This window comes from Simochromis diagramma, unplaced genomic scaffold (assembly GCF_900408965.1).
Source record: "Simochromis diagramma unplaced genomic scaffold, fSimDia1.1 OVJJ01000816.1, whole genome shotgun sequence".
NCBI classification, from domain to species: domain Eukaryota; kingdom Metazoa; phylum Chordata; class Actinopteri; order Cichliformes; family Cichlidae; genus Simochromis; species Simochromis diagramma.
The window spans coordinates 4,805,418-4,826,599 of NW_024386908.1; the positions used below are offsets into that span (position 1 = coordinate 4,805,418).

Below are 21,182 nucleotides of genomic sequence, written 5' to 3' on the forward strand. Positions count from 1 at the left end.
TTTTAATTTTACTCATTCCACTCTCAGTAACTTTATATAAATTCTGTTGTAACTATCTTCTCATATGAAAGTGATTCATAACATTTGAGAGAGTTTCACACAACACTTGGATTAGGTGCTCAACTTTTATTGTTCTTCTTCTAAACGTAGGAGACGAGACGGTACAAAGAACTTATAAAGACCCCGATGGATTTGTCAATAGTAAAGAGGAAGCTGGAGTCAAAGGCAAAAGACGGTGAAAGTTATGTCAGTCCTGAGGGCTTTGTTGCAGATGTCAGGCTCATATTTTTCAACTGTGCTAAGTATTACAAGGTTGGTCTGATATATGTATTTTTTTTTTTATTTTATAAATGCCAGTCATGCTTTATTTAATTTATATTTCCTTTATTTTGCTTTAACTGGAATTTTGTTTTTTACCAGCCAACCTCAGAGGTCGGCAGTGCGGGTTTGTACCTGGAGGACTATTTCGAGGAGCAGCTGAAGCTCATTTACCCAGACAGGGTCTTCCCCGGTGGGAGGGAAGAACAGATGATCCCCCCTTTAGAGGACGAGATAGACGAGGAAGAGGAGATGATGGAGGACGGTGCGGCTGACGTTAAAGATAAGCCACAAAGCCCTGCAGAAAAGGGGATCCCCCCAGTAGAGGAAGACACAGCTCCTCTAGAAGACAGAACAACACCAGCAGCAAAGGAAAAGTCGGACGCTGAAACGAGCGAGAAGATGACGGGCAAAGCGATAGCTGCCACAGAGGGAGACGCACCTCCTGCAGACGAAGTAAAGCAGGAAAATGTTGCTGCTGTAAAACAGGCGGAAAGCTCTCCAGCAACTCAGAGCGACACAAAAGACGGAGTAGCTTCCAGCTCCACAAAAGAGGTGAAACCTCGGATTACTACGGACACAACAACAGAGCCACCTGAAGCTCCGCAGGAGACGTCTGCTTCTGTGGACACAGCCAAGGAGAAGCGATAGATGGATGTACAGCAGATAGGAAGAGGAACTGTTGATAATGACGATGGATGAGTCCAGTCTTCCACAGAAGGGGCCCCAGTGGGGACCTACATTTGCTGCAATCATGCCTTTGTTTGTTTGTGTTTTGTAGTATGAATGTTGTTTTTACGATTGTATTTTTATTTATGTTTTATTTGATGGGAATGGTGCAGATTAGCATAGTTTATAGAGATTGCTCAGCTATTATTTATAGTTGGGCTTTTAATAGGAAAAGAACTGCTGTACTAAATGGGCTTTAGTAGCAGTTATGCTTTAGATCCACAGCAAAGATCTAAAAAGCTCTGTGTTCTTCTCTGAATGGACATTTGATATCTTGTAAAAGATTATATTCAGTGATGATGCCACTGAAAAGCACATAAATGACATTCTTTGTTCAATATGTACAGGTTATCAGTCGTCACGTTGCTCGTCACCTGTACAAAATAATGATGTATTTTGAAAGCAGCCAAAAATAAAAGTTTAAATTGGTAATGCATGTAGAATGTGTTAATGCTAACATTTCTGTTTAGGCTTTTACCTTCATGATCAAATACTGTTAAAATGCAATAGCTTTGTTTTAGTATGGTATTAACGCTACGTATGCAACAAATAAGTACTGTAGTTTCTGTACAGAAGGAAGTCCCACATTGATTGCAGTCAAACCATCTCTTGTGTTTCCACTTTCCACAGAGCAGTATTCTGTTGTTGGTATCGAGAAAAAATTGCTTCAGATTTTAGTGGGACTCACTTCAGATAATTCAGAGACGTCAGAATCTGTCGTCATTGTCATGTTTTACAAATTGTGCTCTACAAGATGAGAATGGCTCAAAAACTGACACAACATCATTAGCGTTAATATTCTCGCCTATATTGTTACTTTATTACTAATCAAGCATACTGTAAATAACTTAACAATGCTGAGCATAAAAATACCTGAATTTACAGTATTTGTAATAAACAGGGCTACATGAACATCTGGCTTGTGCTTGCGTCCCTCTGTGATAATCTGTTGGTTGTGATTTTAGAGTTCATGTTTTGGAGCTATGAACCGACGAGCCATTTGTCTACTGCAGTACATGCAGAAGAGCATCTCTAAATCTACAAAAGGGACAAATGGGCTGCTGCAGCAGAAGACCATGCTGGGTGCAACTCTGAAATGCGCGTGTTGTAGATTGTAATCGAATCTTTTATAAACCACCATCTTCATGCTAAGAAAATTGTTGTATCACTGGTTTAGATTGGTGATGGTGGTTTAATGGTGTGTTATTTTTTATTATTATTATTTTCTTGGTACATTTTGGATCCCCCGTTAATCATTCTGTCATTTAAACACAGCCTACCTGAGTGTTGTTGCTGCCCATGTCCATCTGATTAGACACCATGTTTCTAAGATTTTTAGGGCCGAGTACAGTGGGGTCGATTTTATCTGAATTTATAAGCAAGAAGAGGATCGTCCAGTCTTTAACAGAAACTTTGTATGTAATTTTCAAACTTGACCCATTCAATCACAAAGTAAAAGCAGACTGACTCTGTGTTATTCCCATCTTATTACATCAAAGTCGCTCTGAAAGTAGCAACTGACGAGTGGTTGCAGATCTGGTCACAGTCATCGAAGTAACCATTTCAAAGGCATAGCCAGATTGTAAGTTCATTATAAACTGGGTCAATAGTTTTGGTCATGATGCAATCTTCAACCACTATTTTCCCGACTGTAGCATTAAGTGGCCATTCGAGGAAAAGTTTTTGACCCTTCCAGATTAGCTTAATTTTTCAGTCCTTCAGGTTGCTCCACAAAATAGCACAGGCTGGTATATAGGACAGACTAAGACTCGGTTGGACCGTCTATACAAAGGATGGGCTATCTATACACCCGTTCGTGGTTTACTTTGGAAAACATGGCAGATAGTCACCCAAAAAAAGTAGAAAGACGGGTAGTAGAACGAACCGACAAAAGAAAAGCAAGCACCAAAAGAAAACATGGTAATTGTAACATAAAAAACCCCAGAAAGACACAGGACCAAAACTAACGGTCACATGAACCCTCCATAAGTCAACAATTTGTTATTTAACTGAAAAATCTATGAGGATTGCAAGCGTATTTGTTACAGTTTGGACACACTGGAATTATATCCATTTTCCCCCTACTCTTAGTGAGAAAGCAAAGCAGATTTTTAAATTATTTGTAATCTTGATATTTGTTCTGAGATTTCTTGTTACATGTCTTTTAGAATATTAGGAGACCCCATAGACCACTAGATGGGGCTTTTAAGTTGCCCTTCACCATGTGAATACTGTTTATATATTCACAAAGTAGTGATGGAATCTCACATACGCAAAGTTTCCTTTTAATACATTTATACACCCGACTCTTTGTGTTTGAAATTAAAGCTGCGAGATTAAAGTCGCTTTTTGCTCTCCAACATTTAAAGCACACAGATACACATTGGCTTTAATTCCTCTCAGTACTCATTCTTCCTCGGCTGTGGTCATTTTGAACCCTGAAACCAATTTTTCCGATGATCACTTCCAAGTGGCCAAAAGATCAAAGAGGCCTCGCCTTAGAGGAATGCAAGAAAAATAAGCGTGGCTCTTATTTATAGGCACCTGGGGCCCAGCCAAAATGGTGGGCTCAATTAGTGGTAGAGCAGCATTTTAACTCATTTGATGGATGATGCTTTTAGTGTTGGTGTTGGGTGGCTATCACTTAATTTGCTGTAATTGATACCAAAAGCCCAGTAGCTGCATTGGTCAGCTGAATAAATGCAACCAGACAAATTTTCCCCTCTTCCACTTTCCTCCTGCTGGTTTTCGAGGTTTGGTGCATGTGAAGCTGATTGAAAGTGCCAAGGTATGAAATATATGTCAGTGTAATTCTGCAATATCTTTGGATTATATAACAATTTCCAAAAATGGAAACAAATGGAAAATATAGTTTTCTGCATGGAAAAAGTAATATTACCTGCTTGTGGTGGCCTTAATTCCTTAATGCTGATTCAGTTGCTGATTTTGAGTCAGTTTCCTTTTCTTCCTCAGAAATGCGAATGTGCCATTGGATCACAACAAATGACATTCATTCTTACATACCCTCTTCTAAATTTTTCTCCGCCTGTTTTTCCTTGGTGGCACTGCAGTGGTGTGGAATACCACACAATCATTTCTGTGGCTTGGCCCCGTTTCGGAGCGAACAACTTGGACTCACCTGCTTGCTTGTAATTACATGGCTCAGCTCCCTCTACAGTTTTTGAGGTCGTGTTGTAAAAGCACCACTGTCTTCACGTTAGGGGAACCCTCACCCACTTGATTCTAGGGTTTGGAATCAGGGTTTGGCCTCTTTTTAAGGCGCCCATTGCTCGGCTTACCATAGAGGTCTATGGGACTATTCAGGTTTTGCCAGGTTCTTCTTGCTCAAGGCGGCTGTGGGGCTTTAGTTAAAGTCTTTTTATATGATGACTTTTGAATTCTGTATCAGTCACACATGTCCCTCAGATTGCATTACAGATCCCACTTTTTCCTTGGATATTGTCTCTTACTGATGGCTCCTCTCTGTCACACTTAGGTCCGACAGTATCACAGCCACTCAGTCGCTGTGATGTGCTAAGGCCTGCCAGCCATGTGACACCAACTGTGTTTTTAACCTCATCTCTCTGCCAACCTTCAGAGACTGTGCTGAACTGGAGGGTAAAGAAAAGTGGAGCAAAAATACATTTCATCTATGTGTGAAACCGTGTGTGTCTCTGGTGTCTGGTATCATATTATTAAAGAAGTAGGAACTTTAATCCAGGAAATTATTTGCAAGCATCATGACTCTGCTAAAGATAACATTTGTCTCAATCTGCAGAACAGTTATTAAATCATAATGTAAAAATGTGTGTAAAACACTGAATGCACATTGTGGTTTGCTTTTTTTAGTCTATTAAAAACCTTAAACCTTCTATTTGCATTACAAATAGTTGTACTCAGGACAGCTTTAGAGGTTAACCTTTACCAAGGTACTAGTGGTGTTTCTTTGAGAACCTGGAAGCAGATGACCACTTCTCTTTCGATGTGGTGAAGTACTTCAAACAAGCACGATTGTATAGGAAAGAGAGTTATGGTTACAAATGGCAGTCAGTTCTCTATAATATATATATAAGGGTTTTTTTTTCCAATCAACTGTGCATTTATGGTCTATTTTTACATTTAGATACTATATAAACTGAAAACTTACTAATTCAAATCTGTCACTAATCACTCAGGTGAAATCCAGCAGAATTTTATAACTGGTCCCAAGAACTTTGTGTTGAAGGTGGCTCTGAAACCATCCATGCCTTCATCTCTGAATTCTGCTTCTGAGCTGAGATAAAAAATAAATAAATAAATAAATAAAGCCGTTGACCACAACATTAAAAGCGCTAGCAATTTACTAAAGTAATGGGTCCTGGCATTTTTGACACATACCACCTAAACACTGTTGCATACCAAACATTCACCTCCATTGCAAAAACATTCCCCAACAGGAAAATGTGGTCCACTGAACCTCGAAAATACTTACAAATGGCTTGAGAACATACTGAATTAACACTTTACAGTCTCTGAACATGAGTTATTATGAGGTGTGCAGTGGGTCCTTAGAGCAGAGGGTGGAGTATGTTGTCAGCTAATGCTAGCAAGCTTAGTTAGCAAGCCACAGGGGGCTTGTTCAGATTAAATCGAATAAGATATAAAGCATTCTTTCGTCTTCTTCTTCCTCTTCTTTTGTCCCTAGCTGGCGGTTGGCAGGGAGGTTGTCCACGAAGCCAATACGTCGCTGTGGGTGTCGTAGGGTTTCCATCTTGATCAACGATGCACTTAGAGGTCTTGTGGTCTCTTGCCTTCACCTTTGCTTGCTTGAGGGTTAGACGTTGTTGTTTAAGATCATCTTCAATTTGCTTGATCCAAGTCTTCTTGGAGGTCTCTCATCACTCTCACTCTGATGCTGCTGCATCAAAAGGCGGTATGGCAGGCGATGGTTGCTCATGCGGCAGATGTGGCCAAACCATTGCAGTCGTCGCTTCCCAATCAGCTCTTCCATTGAGGCCTGCTGGTGACGTTGACTACGTATCACGCGTTGCTTAGACTATCACGGAGGGACACACGGAGAATCTGACGCAAACAGCGCGTTTGGAAGACCTCAAGTTTGTTGAGGTCGTGTTTGAGGATGACCCAGGTCTACGTCCCATAGATAAGAATGGGGAATCCCAGTGTACGGTACAGGCGGATTTTGACCAATTCTTGAATTCAAGAATATAAAGCATTAAAACACATTAAAAAGACAACAGCCTTAATGAACACAGTGTAGTTTGAACCCAGAAGCAGGGTTTTATACATCATCATTATAACAGGATACCCAGAGATGCTAAGTACCTCTTGGATTAGGTGTTTACACAATAAACTGCACAGAAATCAATATAATTTTACAGAAGCTGATTTTAAAAAAAGGCTCCACTACCACAAATGTGCTAGAGAAGTCCACTTGAGTGACCCCAGTCAGCAGAGGTGATGTCTAACAGAACGTGAATGGGCATGCTCCATCTACAGCCTGGTTCTGCTGGAGACTGCTTCTGGTTAAAAGGGAGTTTTTCCTTCCCATTGTTGCCAAGTGCTTTTTCATAGGGGGTCACCTGAGGGGTTTCTCTCTGTATTACTGTAGCTGTCTTTACCTTACAATATCAAGTGCCTTAAGGAAACTATTTTGTGTTGTGTTAACACTACAGTATCCTAAATACTTTTACTTTTGTTTCATGTATGTCACATAACAGAGATTTTCATTCATTCAGAGCAGCAAATAACTATTCAACCGCAGCCTTTCACTCAAAACCACAAATTAGAGCACTCGGGGGGATGAAAATTAGAAGGTTACATAATGTTGAGTCCACGAATGTCTGAATTGAAGCCCGTCTTCACAGAGCCACACTTCACGCATGGCTGAAAATGTTCACACCACAAATGAATTTCTCCTTTGTTAGCGCTATGCCAGATGTGTTGAAACATGGATTTTACAAGAGTGGAATGAAACAGGCTCTGGTATTAGACCATCAGGGTGCAAATAAACATTTATAATTTCCTTAACCACTGTGCGCTGTGTTTAGGTTCAGCTCAGTTTGCTGTCGTGAGTGCCGCTGTGACAAACTGCTGCTCGACACAAGGAGCCATTTCATTTCTCCTTGCATTTTTCTCTGTCTTGGAAGACCAAATATGACATGATTCACTTGGTATTAAAGTGTTTCATTTAACAACGCTGATTGTGTTTTGTACAGGCAAAATGCCCGACCATCTGTGAATAATAAAAACTGTGTGTGTGGTTGATTGTCTTGATGTTTTTGTTTTTTCTTTTTCCGAGAGAGCTAGATCGTCTGCCACAGCAGACTAAACCAGCCGCCGTCTAGTTAACATTACTGAGGTTTCTAGAATGGCTGAACCCTGATAGGATGTCCTGTTTTTCCTGTAACTCAACTCTTCAGATTCCCCGATCATGCCACAGCATTTCCAGTTTGTGAGGATATTTCCAGTTATTCCACTTGAAAAATGAATAATGGGAATTCTATAAAGGGAATGTTTGCTTCTTTCATTGCCTCATTTTAAGGCTGACAAATTGCTTGAGGTGGATGCTTCCTACCATCCGTAATCAACTCTTCTCAGCAGCGAGCTGCTTTTCACCGCTGCTGTGCTGTTCCAGGCCAGTGGAAATACAAGGGAGAACCATAATGGATCTGTAATCTAAAATTTGCCACTCTACATGGAAATCACAAAGGCTTGTCTTGCGGCTTTGTAGCTGCAGTTGCAGTAGCTGTTCTATAAATTATCTGGGTTGAATGGATTGACATTTGAACTTTTCAAATGTTGGTTTTGGTGAATGGATTTGAGATGTGAATGCAGCTGCAGCCTATAGCAATTTTAGGGAGGTTATAATGGGTACAAAATTAGACTAGATTAAATAGAGTTTGGTCTCTCTATTTTAAAAAAAACAAACAAATTTAGTTAGTTTTCCAAGTTCATAAAATAATTGCAGTTAGTTTTACATTTAAGTCTATGTTTTATTTGTTTTATTTTAGTCAACTAAAATGTTATTTCATATGTATTTTTAGTTTGTACCTTTTTTTAAGTTAACTAAAATAACCTTGGTCTCCAGAAGCTTGATGGCTCTCATCAGTTCTATATTTACTTCTGTCTTTCTCAGTGCTAAGTGCTTAATCAAATCATTACAGTGAAACACAGAATAGTTAAGTCATTTCCCCCCACAGTTTTATCCAAAAACACATGAAAATTCATTCTGTAGAGTCTATTTGCAGTCACAGCCTTCATTACACAGCAGTCTAGGGGACTCTTCTTCACCAAGAAAACAGCAGCACATGCTCAGTCCCCGCCCCATACTGATTTGAACCAATAATGTCTTAAAGAGTTTTCCGGACGTCCCGCCCACAAGCGTGAAACAGGCAAACATGGCAGCTTCCACCGACATCATTTTGGGGACCTCAGCGTCCATCGCTGGCATTTTAAATGAAAAACACGGACCTGAACACTTGCAGACTTTAAAAACATTTACAGCTGCGCTGCGGGATGTCGAATACAGGTGAGGTCTGGGTAATTTATTTATGTTTTATACGGAAATGGGCCGTATCAGTGCGGTCCGGCTAAGCTAACAGTAACTTGAAAATACCCAACTGTCAACTACGCACAGCCAAATATAACGGCACGCCCGGTTTCTGAACTCATTCAGACCTAATAATTGTCGCTGCAGCATAAAAAAACTAAACTAACACATATCAGCAGTATAGCTTAAATACTTGGTTTTGTACTAAAAGCACATTTTTAAGCATTACTGGCATTGTTTTTCCTGTGCAGGAGCTAACTCTGCTTATTAAAATTTAACGGCCTGTGCACGTGACATTATGCTCCCTTCTGTAGTATTTGTAGCACAGGAGTATCCCGCACATTGGATTCAAATTGTAAACTTCATGTTTATTTTTTTCTTAATGGAAAAAAGACAGTGTTTCACGCAAGATCCAGCTAATGTAGTGCAAATACCGCGTTATTAACTACATCTGTGTTTTATATCTGGTGGTCTCCCAGTGAGAGTACTGCAAATGAAATGAATATTGTGTATTTGTTCACCTGTTTGTCGTTGTCAGAGATGCTGTGGAGGAGAAGACATTCTCCACTCTTGTGAAGGTCCTGACCAGACTCTGTGAAGAGCTGCAGGCTGCCGGCTTGGACAGTGAGGATGTGCAGACCTTTACCCTGCAGCTCCAGCTGACCGCAGAGTGCTTCAGAGCTCAGAGGAACTCCTGTGTCCAGAGTATACGTAACCAGAGTCTGCTCAGGTATCCCCGACGTCACAAAGCAGCATGAGGGGGATCTTTCAGAAAATACAAATTAATTAAGTAAACAATGGTCATAGAGTTTAGTGACTGATTTATTTGGAAACTCTGCTAAAAATCCTTCTTGAGCATTTTTCCTGCTAAAATTTGGCAGTTTATGTTTAAGGAACTTGTACAATTATATCTTTGCAATTGCAGGATTTGTTGAAGTGCTATTTTTGCAGTTTATTATAATATTATGTCAAAGTTTGTTAGATTATTGGGCGCCTCCTTTCTTAAGACAAAGAAACACTTGACATAATGTGTCTTTGTCAACTAGGGAACTTGGTTTCATTGATGTATCCCTCAAACTCCTGAGATTTTTATCTACTGTAAATATGGAGATTCCAGATACCATCTTCGAACGTAAGTCTAAAATTCAGCTACTGATGCTTAAGGTACAGTACTTATTAGGGGTGCAACGATATTCGTATCGATATTGAACCGTTCGATACAGTGCTTTCGGTTCGGTACGCATATGTATCGAACAATACAACATTTGTAATTTATTTTATCAACTTTCCTTCTGACGATGCTGTCTGTGTTGAGCGCTCAGTGAATCTGCGTTCGACTACTCCGCCTAGGCTGCACTGTCGAGCGCAGATCCACTGAGCGCTCAACACAGACAGCATAGTCAGAAGGAAGAGCGCAGGGCAAGCTAGCAAGACAGAAGTTAAGCTCTACTTGCAACATTCAGATCTGGCGTTTGGAATTATTTTGGTTTTCATGTGAGGTATGACCCTGAAGGTAAGCGAGTCATGGACTAAAGTAAAACAGTATGTTGGATGTGCCATGCAATGCTCAATTACATGGGTGGGAACTAGTGTGTTAGCGCAGTTAGCTCGTTAACGTGTTGGCCGTCTAGCCCCACGCAGGGGTAGCTCGTTAACGGAGATTTGCCGTGTTGTGGCGTTAAGGTCATTTCAATGAGATCAACCTGAAAGCACTAGTGGGAACACAACGAATATGACTGCACATTTACGCCGACATCATCCTAGTGCAAAGACAAAAACAACAAGCATGCTACTAACTTTAGCCGAGTCATTTAGACAGCTGTTAGCACATGATTCTCCTTATGCTGCTGAGAATATAGCCCAGAAGAAGCGGATAGTATAGCTTTTATTTTGGAAAGAGACATTTCTCTGTAATAAACTCTCTTTTCCAAAGATGAGTGATTCCTCAATCAGATACAGGGCTTGCAATATCGCTAGCCCGACGTCCTGGAGCTAGCGATTTTTTCAGTCGGGCTACCAAAATCTATCTCTTCCCTGCCCGTCCGGCTATTGTAGGAAGGAAAAATATATGTCAATGCTTTTGCATTCTTTCAGAAATGTAGCTGGGTAATTATGTCATTGGCATCGGTGAGCCACTGTCAATATGTGACATATTGTAATCGCGTTTGAATTTGCGCTTGTTTTTTTGCTTTCACTTTGCAATCGTGCGAACTGTGTATAGAGAGCGACAGCACTGATCTGTGAGTGATGATAATTTGTGCACCAATTCCTCTGACATCGTCTTATTAATCGTTAGCTTACTATGCAAACATGACAAGTGAAATCTCCCGCAGCAAGCTTAAACATGTGAGAGGTTGATCGCGCAGAGAATCGCTGAGCTTATGTGAGTGCGTGTGTAAAAGCAGCACAATATATATTTTAGTTCTGCTGAGCCAAATAAGACAGGTCAGGGTGAAGAAGTGACAGCCAAAGAAGAGCTTACCACAAAACGGAGAAGTTATGACAAATCAGACTATAAGGCAAAAAGAAAGTGCAGCTTTATGGTTTCATGGACAAAATAATTTCTGTGGCTGCAATATGACGAGCTAAATAACCAGGGCTGCACATAAGTGGTCTGCAGGTGCGCATTCGCTGTCAAAATAAAAAACACGCTCAGGAGGTAAATTTAAACTTACAATTATATATTATAATGACAATTAAAAGGCATGAACGTATCAAAAAATATCGAACGTAACAATTCGAAGAACCGACCTGAATGTATCGTGCACCCCTAGTACTTATGTGTTTTTCCTTTGTCCCTTTCAAAGCCAACTAAATTGTTTTGAAGTGAGCTATAGAGGTTGTTAGAGATGGAAGTAGATTGTGCTGTTTTTGTCTTGTGGTGCTCAAATTGTAAAAGAAATTATGACTTTGACTAGTCAAAAAAATATTATGCCTTTTGTGTAGGCAGTTTCATATAAGAACTATTTTCTGTCAACAGTCTACATCCGCCAACCAGAAGAAGTGTGCATCCAACTAATATTACAGCTCAGGTTAGGGGAGGATGTCATTAATGTTTACATCCTGTCACGATGTCACTATCAAGAGCTGTTTTTCTTTTTTCTTTTTTTAGGGTTCTTTGAGTTTTACAAGAAAACGTTCTGTCAAGTTCTTTTGTATTCAAGAGTAGGCAAAAAACTTTAACAGTCTAGAGGGACATAAAAGCAATACACCATGGAGGAAAATGAATGTTGAATGAATGTTGAATGTTTTTTCTTATTTTTGATCGGTTTTCTGTGGCTCAGCTCTTCGCTGTGGCATCCAGTTTCTTGGTAACTTGGCTGTTGGTAACCAGTTGTGCAAAGATGACATTTGGATGATAAGCTTCCCAGACCTTTTCCTGTAAGTTCTGTGTGCCAAAATCTCACCCTCATCTTTTTGTTTGACTCCAAAATCACATGCAGATTCTATATTGGTAATTCTGTCAACCCGAACGTATCCAAACAGGCAGCTGCTTAGCACTGACGATGAGAAGACCGTGAACTACACCTCGATGGTAATCCACACATGCCTGGATGAGGCCAAGGTGGAAGATTTGTCCAAGCCACAGAACATTGAGCTGGCTCTCAGGGTGATGGAGCTCTGCAGGACTCAGCCTGAGCTGGACTGGACGTAAGTGCATCATTATGGTACTAACTTGAAAACTGTTGTTATGCATTAAGGGCATATTTAAGTGCTACTTTCCCTTTGCTATTTATTGATTTTTCAGAGTGCTGATTGCAACACAGCATTTCCTGAAGTCTTCATCGCTGGTGGAGAACATGTACTCTGAAATGTCTCACCATGATAGGTACTTCATTTTTGTTGTTTGGACAAAAACATGAACAACTCATTCAAACAGAATTGTAAAAATAAAGATATGGTTAAATGTATGCTACAACACCTTTCAACCTATTATTATTTTAGTTTGTTTGGTTTTTGCACTGCAGAGAATTGATGCACAGAATAGTAGTAAAAACAGCTAATATTTAAATAAAAACTATGGATGCTTCATATAGATGTACATTTTGTTTTTCAGAGTTACTTTATTAGAGCTACTTTTAGCCCAGCTAAGAGAGGAGGGCTCAGAAGACTGTGGCATCCCTCCCAGTGTGGCTCGTTTCCTGGCCACTTCCTTCCAGAAAGGTTGTGGTGCTGTGCTCACACTTGCTACGGGTTCTGCGTCCAGTGATGAGGTACAGATCATAAATTCAACACAATTTCCGCGGGTTTTTCACCCTGCGTTTGTTAGTCTTACCCTGTGTGAAATGAATTAACCTATGTTTCAGTCATTTTGACTCAGTATTGTGTCTCAAAAGATTCTTACTCTGTGGACTGCCCCCCGTTTGTTGCAATCCCCTGCAGGTCCTGCAGGAGGCACTAACAGTGATTAGTCTGCTGGATGTGCTGTGTGAGATGACCTCAGACCACAAGCAGTTCATGTTCCTACAGGATCATCCAGACCTTCTAGTAACTACTGTTGGTAAATGAAAAACAGCCATTAAGTCAACAACCGAGCAACAGCAGACATTACATTAAACAGCCCGCAAAGTCCAAATGCTGGAAAGTTTGAGGTTTATCATTTAATCTGTTTCTTAAAGGAGAAAAGCAGAATCTCATTTGTCAAAATCAGCTATAATCTGAATAGCTTTATGCTGCTTCTCAGAAGGTGTTCTGCTTTTCCTGTTGTCTGTCACAAACTGTCCATGCAGAGCTCCTGGAGCAGGTACACGCCACTGGGAAGGCCAGCAAGAATATTTTCAGTGCTGCTCAGAACTTCTCCTCCTTCAGTGGAGATGGAGACTCTTCTTCTTATTCTCCTGTCATCAGCTTTAAGGCACACCTCATCAGGCTCATTGGAAACCTCTGCCACAGCAATACCAACAACCAGAACAAGGTTTGGACAAATGAATGAGTGCAGGGATGGAAGTTTGTGGTGGTACTTGATAACAACTGTGACGAAGAGTGAATGAAAATTTTGCTGTAAGCCATAATTTCCAGATCAGAGGTAGCTCAATGTGCTGAGTCATATTTCCACTTGTCCTCTGTCTTTCCTTGACCTAAAAATCTTACTTCTGCACCTCAGAGTCCTTCATATGCTGCCATTTTAAATATGTTGAGAATTTACATACAGTATTTCATGATTATACTATTAGTGGGACATAAAGAGAACTTTATGTCTGTCTACCTATCTGTCAGAGACAGACACTCACAGAGTCTTAGACTTAAATCTGTCACATCTGAAGCGGTTCTTTAAGTAAAGCTTCAAAATAGCTGCCCAAATAAGTACCCGGAGGTATTTTGAAATAACTGTTAGGTGGGGAAATCTGCTCAAGCACTTTAGCTATTTTTTTCTATCTATCTATCTAGTAGGGGAGAGGAACAATCTATGCAGTATGGTATCACAATATTTTCCTTGCCATTATTGTCAATAGAGGTACAGCAAAAAATCAGTATTTTATTAAATAATACTGTGAGGATACTTTGAAAAAGATGGCTTATCTCATGCACCATCTTCATGAGATAAATGTTAGCTGAGCAAACAACGCTACCTTCTAATTCAGAGCAAGCTAATGACTCAGTCACAGTAAAAATAGGACAGCAACCACCTTGCATCTACAAAAACATAGCTGGCTGACTGGTGATTGTATTGACTTTTTTCATATTGTACTAAATGGCTGCGCAGAGCACAGGTCGCCTGATAGGAAGCTGTTCTGCAAACGGTTGCAGTCTGACTTGGAATGACTGCAGTCACTCTCTGAGAGATTACTTTAAATAATTGCTGTTTAATTTATAAATGCAGGAAGACTACCAACACACTACTATCAGTCTGAATGAGCACAATTTGAGGGGACTTGACTCAGCTGAGTGGTTGCATTCTGGTTATATTCCTGTAGAACAGGAAGGTTGCTGAGAGCAAATGTGATACTTACATTTTTTTTTTTTTTTGTCTATGCAGACTGCAACAGACAGCACTATGTGCCTATTTATTACAGATAATTGCTGTATTGTCAGAAATGGGTTACATGTAATTGCTTGCTTGACACCATGTAATTGTAAAGTGACAGGAGACTGACTCTGTCCGGCAGCATGGATGGCAGGTTTCGGTGACAGTGTTTGTGTGCTTGAATATTTCATTTTGCAGTAGAAAAATAACTGAAGTGAGATAACTTTTGTCAGTATCTTTTTATCCGAAAAGAAAGTTAACTTTAGGACATCATTTTCAGCTACAAAAAAATAAATCACAAAATATGTTATTGCAACACTCAGCATATTGCAAAATGTAAAACATCATATTGTCATGATATCTTATCACGTGGTGCCTGTTGATTCCTACCTGTACGTGCTAGCTATCTAGCTGTGAAAGATGAGCAGCGGTAAGGTTTTATACGTGGGAATGTGGATATTCTCATCATTAGTAAATGTCGGTGCTTATATGCTTCTCTTCCTTGTCTCTCTCCCATCCTCAGTAGGAGGAGGTAAGACACAAGGACGAGTCAAGTGAAGGAAGCGGGGAGACACATTAGCATATTGAAAATTGCCCAAAGCCTCTTTGGTTAGTTTTATAATATGTACCGATAGTTCTGTCAGGAAATTATGGTTTAGAACAATTATCGAATTTAGAAAAGGAAAATATTTACAAACCCTAAAATTTAAATGTTTTTCTTTGCTTACATTTATTCTAGCCTGCTGGTCTGCCCTTCTAATGCGATCCTTGGTCTCCTAGCATTTAAACAAATACCCTTAATCAGTCCAACACAGTTGGAGGGTCAAAAGTGTAAATGTGACTGCGAGGTTTGGGAGGCCCACCTGAATTAGTTTGCTTTGTTTGACCTCTCCACTAAATGATCATGCTCAGAGGCAGGTTCTAGTAAATGGGCTGCTGCATGCAACCTCAAACCAAATCTCCTGAGGAGTGCAAACGAGTGCAAAGTCTAATTGAGCGAGAGGCTGTGGGTTCTTTCAACACAACTCGGTTTTCCGCTCAAATGTGAAACATTAGCTTCTTGTTTATTTTAGAAATCTTATCAGTTTTTCTCAATTGACTTCTTTCAGCATGCAGCTATCAGCGTAAAGCACAGATGGGTAATAAAGCAGACAGTATCAACATCACTTTGTAGACTCGGCTGTACTTAATAGGAACAGATTTGTGGAATGCTTGTGGGATGGCCACCCTCAGTTGGCCCCTGTATAATATTTATGGATGCTGATCTGTGGTCTGTCAGTGGTCAGAAATCACCACGTATCTGTTTTCACCCAGATTTCTTCCAGTAAACCAAATGTCGTTCTGTTCACCTTTGGGAGAGATTGTAATTTAAGATGTGCATGCGAAGCGAGGAACTGCTTGTGCCGGACTGAAAGTCAGGGTCCAGCTGCTTGTTATTCATCCCTTTTATGAGTTTAAATATAATTTCAGTAACTTCAGACAATGATTCCTAAAGTGGAAAACGCAGACCTGCGTGCTCTGTGTTTCTTTGACAGTGTAAATGACATTTCCATTTTCTGTAACTCAGCACTTTGTCTTGTTCTGTTGCTCCAGTGTGTTTGGAGAGTAACCGCAACGGCGTGCGGAGGGCATCAGAAAGCAAATACAACAATTAAGCCTATAGAATGAGACACATGATAAAGAACAGATTGTCCTGTTGTGGTGCTCTTAGACTAACCCACAACCACACTGCTTTGTTTGCATGGATGTGAGGCTCTGCTAAGGGCATCTCTGTACTGTTCCTTTGTCTGCTGTTTCTTAACTCGAATCGTGAACCTCGATAAACGTCTCACAAATTCTTTTAGTAAATCTTGGATATAAAGTATCTGTTTAAGTAAGTTTATACAGATTTATTTCCTCCTGAAAAAGAGATATAAAGTAACTAGAGACTGTACAGCAAGACCTTTTGCTATAGTTTTGTTCACTTAATAAGTCATCTCATTAAGAGTATCTGGTTTTATTCTTGCATAAACAATAGACAGTTTGTAGTCTTGATATGTAAATGTTTTTACTTCAGCAGATGCTGAGTACTGATCCAATATCAGTGTTAAATTAAAAATAATGTGTTATTCAAGTCGGTCCAGTTGACATACCTGAGGTGTGAGTGGTACTGGTTGATTTTCAAGAACAAAATTGATGTGCTTAGCTGTAGTAGCTGCAGTGACAGGGATGGACAAGACTGGGAAAGTGTACATCAGAGGGACAGTTCAAAGTTAGAGACACAAGGCTGAGCTGGTTTGGACATGTGCAGAGGAGGGACAGTGGATATATTTCATTAAAGATATTGACGATGGAGCTGCCAGCCTGGAGAAAAAGAGGAAGACCAGAGAGACGATTCATGGACGTAATGAAGGCGGATCCACAGAGAGGTCTGGTTTAAAAAGAGGATGCTGAGGATAGTTTGAGATGGAGGTGGATGGAGCAGCCAAAATCATTTTGTATCAAGCTATATCAGGCTCTATTTTTTTCCTGATTTTGGAAAGTAGAATTTGGGAATAAATGACCTCCAAGGATAAATATACTAAATTGGCATTTGACGATTTATTTACACTGGTCTCATATTGGTTCAATGTGAGAGTCATCAGGCAGCTGCTTACTGCTGTCATTTATAGTTGTGCTAGTTTTGCCTCATTCTGCTCTCAGTTTCACTGCGAGTACACCTGCTGAGCCGACAGGTGAAGCGATGATAATGAATCAAGTAGTCAACAACGCCTCACGTTACGTTACAGTAATATATTACCGTTAAAGTTGAACAAACAACAGTGAAAACAAGCAAAAGAAATTGGGTAATTAATTACATTCTAATTCATTAGAAGGTAACACTGTGAAATTAGCTGGGGACCTGGCAGCTGAGTTACTCTATATTTGATATCATTTTCTTATATCCCATAGGTGCGAGAACTTGAAGGCATCTCCCTCATCTTGGATAACTGCAACATTGACAGCAACAATCCTTGTATCCTTTCTGTGAAGTATAAATATGAAGCTGTGGTAATGTAGCCATATTTCATGTTTATTTAAATCATTCTTCATATTTAAGCAAAAAGTTTGTGGGCTCTTTTGCAATTAAGCTTTGTATATTTGTATATTTGTACAGTAAAGGTAGTGGGCTTGCCTGCACAACTTTGCATTGAGCTTTAATTGTTGCAGCGTGTACTGGCTGGCAAGGAAAGAGTGCCGAAATGTGAAGAGAGTTATGTTGCTGTGCTTGCAGATGGTTGACAGTATCATGTGATGGGTTGCAGTTGGTGTTAAAATGGCTAATTCAACATGCAAATTTTGTTTTGTAAACTTTAAATCCAGTTTAATACACAACTAAAGTAAAATGCTAAACTTTCTTCTTCTATCCAGTGGAGTTACACTTTATTGGGCTTGATTCAATTAGCTGATGGGTACCAGCAGACCTTGGAAGAAAGAAAATAAACAGTTGGTACACTGCGGAGCTCCAGTTTTCACTTATTTATTGCACTAAAAGAAAGTGACGCTTCCAGCACCACATTCATCAGACCCACAAACCCTGACTTTAAACTGGAGGGAGCTCACATATAATGTATCTTTGTCACAACTTTTTGACAGTCTTTGAGAAACCGCATATGTCTTCAGGTCATTGGTTTTGTTCCCATGTTTATCTTTCATGTCTGCTTACCGACACATCCACACACACAGAACCACAACCCAGTCTATCTACCATTACATCCTGTCTAGAAAATGTAGTTATCTAGAAAAAAAAGTGTGTATGGGGTGACCTGAAATGCAAAGTATACACAACCTGTCTGCAAACCCGTTTGTTTGTTAGGCTGTCTTTGAAGTCAATGACCCAGGGAAAATAAAAACTGCTCATGAGTTGAAAGAGCTTGATCTATTTTCCAGGTTTTGTTGGTATTGTATTTTCTTTCTATAACAAATCATTTCCTAGATCCATCTTGCATGACATCTACTACTTTGTAGCGCGATGCAAAGTTGTTGTTGTTGCTTTTTTGGCTTTTTTTGGGGGGTGCAAACTCACCGCCTTTACTGTACAAATATACAAAACTTAATTCCAAAAGAGACTGAATAAGACCACAAATTTTGATTTAAATTGATGCAGTAGTGTTAAATGGATGCTTGTTTTTAGGCAATAGTAATGTGTTTTGTTTTGTTGCTCACTTTTAATCGGTTCAAAATCATCCATAGTTCTCATAAACTTGGCTGTGGTGTAACCCCTCAGTTTGTCCTTTGTCTGAAATGAGTAGTTTCAGCTATTCATCTCTCTTTAAACCTGGTTTCTTCTCATTGGCTGCCCCTTGGAAACACAAGGTTTGAAGAGCAGGTGGGTGGGGCTGCTTTTAGCCTTACTGTATTATGGAGATCCCCTCTCTATGAGAAAGCCAGAAACTGATTCCCAAGCTTTTGTCTAACAAGGATTGCTTCCACATATGCTGACTGTATTATTTGTAACTTTTCCCATCTTTAATATGAAGATCTACCTCTGAAGCTGTATAAATATGAGGAGAAAATAAGGAAATAATAAGTCATTGAAAAATATGTTTAAAAATAAAAGATGGAACAGCTGCATGTTCCACTCTCTAAAGCAGAAAGTTTGACATTGTTGTCCTTAACCGGGCATCTCTAGTCATCAGCCAGTGGGCAATCTTCACCATCAGGAACCTCCTGGAGCACAACTCGGAGAACCAGAAAGTGATTGCCACTTTGGAACGCTGCGGCACAGCTGACTACTCCGCGCTCAGGGAGTTGGGTTTCCTGGTGGAAGAGCGAGATGGAACCTTGCTGCTCAAACCTGTGAGGAAAGACTCCTAAAAAAACATCTGTGAGGAGAAAGAAGGTCCTCAACCCATAAACAGGTTTCCATGTAAAGTAGAAGGGAATACATGAAATGTGTACGCTAATGGGTGAACATGCAGCTTGTGTTAAAAGCCTCATGAATGTTACCAAGTACTTAAGCAGCTTCTTCAGCTTATAGGCCTGCTTAGTATTAGACAAATATTATCTGCGCCTGCTCAGGATAGCTAACAGTCACACTGCTGCCCACACAATAATCAAAAAAGTGCGATCAGAAAAGTATGTATTATGCTCTATAACGTACTTTTCTACCTCAGTAATGCTGGTACTCAAGCCTAAACTATTATGTAAACAAAAGATCTGTGGTATAGAAGCAGAGGTCAGGATGCCAGGAGCTCTGGCTTTGTCTTGATCCGAGTCTGGGAAATGAGTTTGTTAGTGGCGAGCTCATGCTGGTAACTTTTGGCAGGGCTGATGCTTTGCGGTTTAATCCAAAGACAAAGAGCACTGCAGTATCCTGGCTTTTTGCTTTTCACAGACACAGATGATACCAGCAGGGGTTTGGGTTTAATCCCAGGCCCATAGTGACTTCTGCAGTAACCATGAAACAGAGAATGACCAAAACATGATGTAATCTACCCCCTCCCTGCCTTACCTAATTAAATGGAGGCATCTTGGTCATGATATGAAGACCTTGTTCAAGTATTTCCAATGTCCACTTATCTACACAGATATGGTATTCACGATATTATAAGCTAAGGCGATTTATGGGGGAAATGCAGTAATACAAATGCATGTGTCGTTATTTAAAAACAAGGCCCAGTGTGTTTACCGTGTTTTTGCTTGCCTTTCCAGTTATTCTTGTTTTAGGATTATAACAGTATTAGTTAAATACTTAACATAGTTTTGTGAATTTCATCCTAATCTTCTATTTCTATCCATTAATGATTAAAACTAAGTCATTAGAGAGATCATGGCATGCAGGATGAGTTCTAACCATTCTAGAATAACACCAACTTAGACTTCACAATACTTTGAGCAATCTATTATTTATTATACCAGACTCCGGAGACTTTTCCGGGAATATTTCATCAATATTGTATTTCCTGTTTAGCTGTAGCCATGTTTGGTCTGCTGACCTGTGATAGCAATTCTACATCAGTAGGCAGTAGATAAAAACATACTGGAATTGTGCATCTGCAGAGCGAGTGAGAGGAATCGGACCATAAGCATTAGTTTGCAGAATGACATCCCTCCTGCTGCTGGATAAGCTGAACGGTCCTGACAACTCAACAAAGCAGCGCTTTATGCGCCTGCCAACACCCTGCTCCACCCTGTTTGCTCTGCACCTGATTTTTTAATGACAAAATGTGTTGAAACAATTGGTGGGACTCTCCTCTCGATCCGCCAACATAGTGAAGGGAGCTTATGGGGTTCCGGTCCCCAGGATTTCAGACGGCTAACAAAACAGCTGTTAGTCGCACTTGACTGAATGGCTGCAATGCTTTTCAGCCTCACAGGAAAGAGCCTGTGCAAGTCAGCCTGGCTGAATGAGGTGGCATGGCTGCAGCCATGTGGTCATCTCCTAACACATTAGTACCACATTGGTCAAGGTCATGATTTCTTGTTTCCCATGTCAGCATTTTACACCACAGGCCTCTACTATAATGTACTTGTGCCTTCTGGTTGGGGTTTCAAAGCTTCATTTTCTTTGGGTCGTACTATGAGGTTATGAATAATGAGTTTAATGCATAATAAAGGACTGCGTGTATCAAAGAGCTCTTTGTTTTTATTGAAATATTG

At 40.1% G+C, this 21,182-nt stretch overlaps 2 protein-coding genes and 1 long non-coding RNA gene across 5 annotated transcripts in view; all 3 read left to right on the forward strand.

Annotated features, from left to right (window-relative positions):
- The window catches only part of trim24 (tripartite motif containing 24), a 14,406-nt gene extending 12,443 nt beyond the window's left edge, over nucleotides 1-1,963 (forward strand). For all 3 annotated transcript variants that reach the window (XM_040035736.1, XM_040035737.1, XM_040035735.1), the window contains exons 18-19: nucleotides 151-312; nucleotides 421-1,963. In XM_040035736.1, the coding sequence (XP_039891670.1) occupies nucleotides 151-312; nucleotides 421-969 (711 nt within the window). In that variant the 3' untranslated portion in view covers nucleotides 970-1,963. The remainder of the gene's footprint in view (nucleotides 1-150; nucleotides 313-420) is intronic.
- LOC120735937 overlaps nucleotides 1-5,086 on the forward strand; it is a 23,668-nt gene extending 18,582 nt beyond the window's left edge. The window contains exons 3-4 of the long non-coding RNA XR_005696385.1: nucleotides 4,234-4,236; nucleotides 5,072-5,086. This is a non-coding gene — a long non-coding RNA (uncharacterized LOC120735937). The remainder of the gene's footprint in view (nucleotides 1-4,233; nucleotides 4,237-5,071) is intronic.
- Nucleotides 5,087-8,416: 3,330 nt separating this feature from the next.
- On the forward strand, nucleotides 8,417-21,157 carry atxn10 (ataxin 10). Its single transcript, XM_040035068.1, has 11 exons — nucleotides 8,417-8,575; nucleotides 9,135-9,326; nucleotides 9,643-9,728; nucleotides 11,881-11,977; nucleotides 12,083-12,247; nucleotides 12,345-12,425; nucleotides 12,654-12,810; nucleotides 12,980-13,097; nucleotides 13,327-13,511; nucleotides 17,493-17,556; nucleotides 19,213-21,157. Exons 1-11 carry the CDS (start codon nucleotides 8,445-8,447, stop codon nucleotides 19,395-19,397), a joined length of 1,461 nt encoding a protein of 486 aa, XP_039891002.1. The 5' UTR covers nucleotides 8,417-8,444; the 3' UTR covers nucleotides 19,398-21,157.
- The last annotated feature ends 25 nt before the right edge of the window (nucleotides 21,158-21,182 follow it).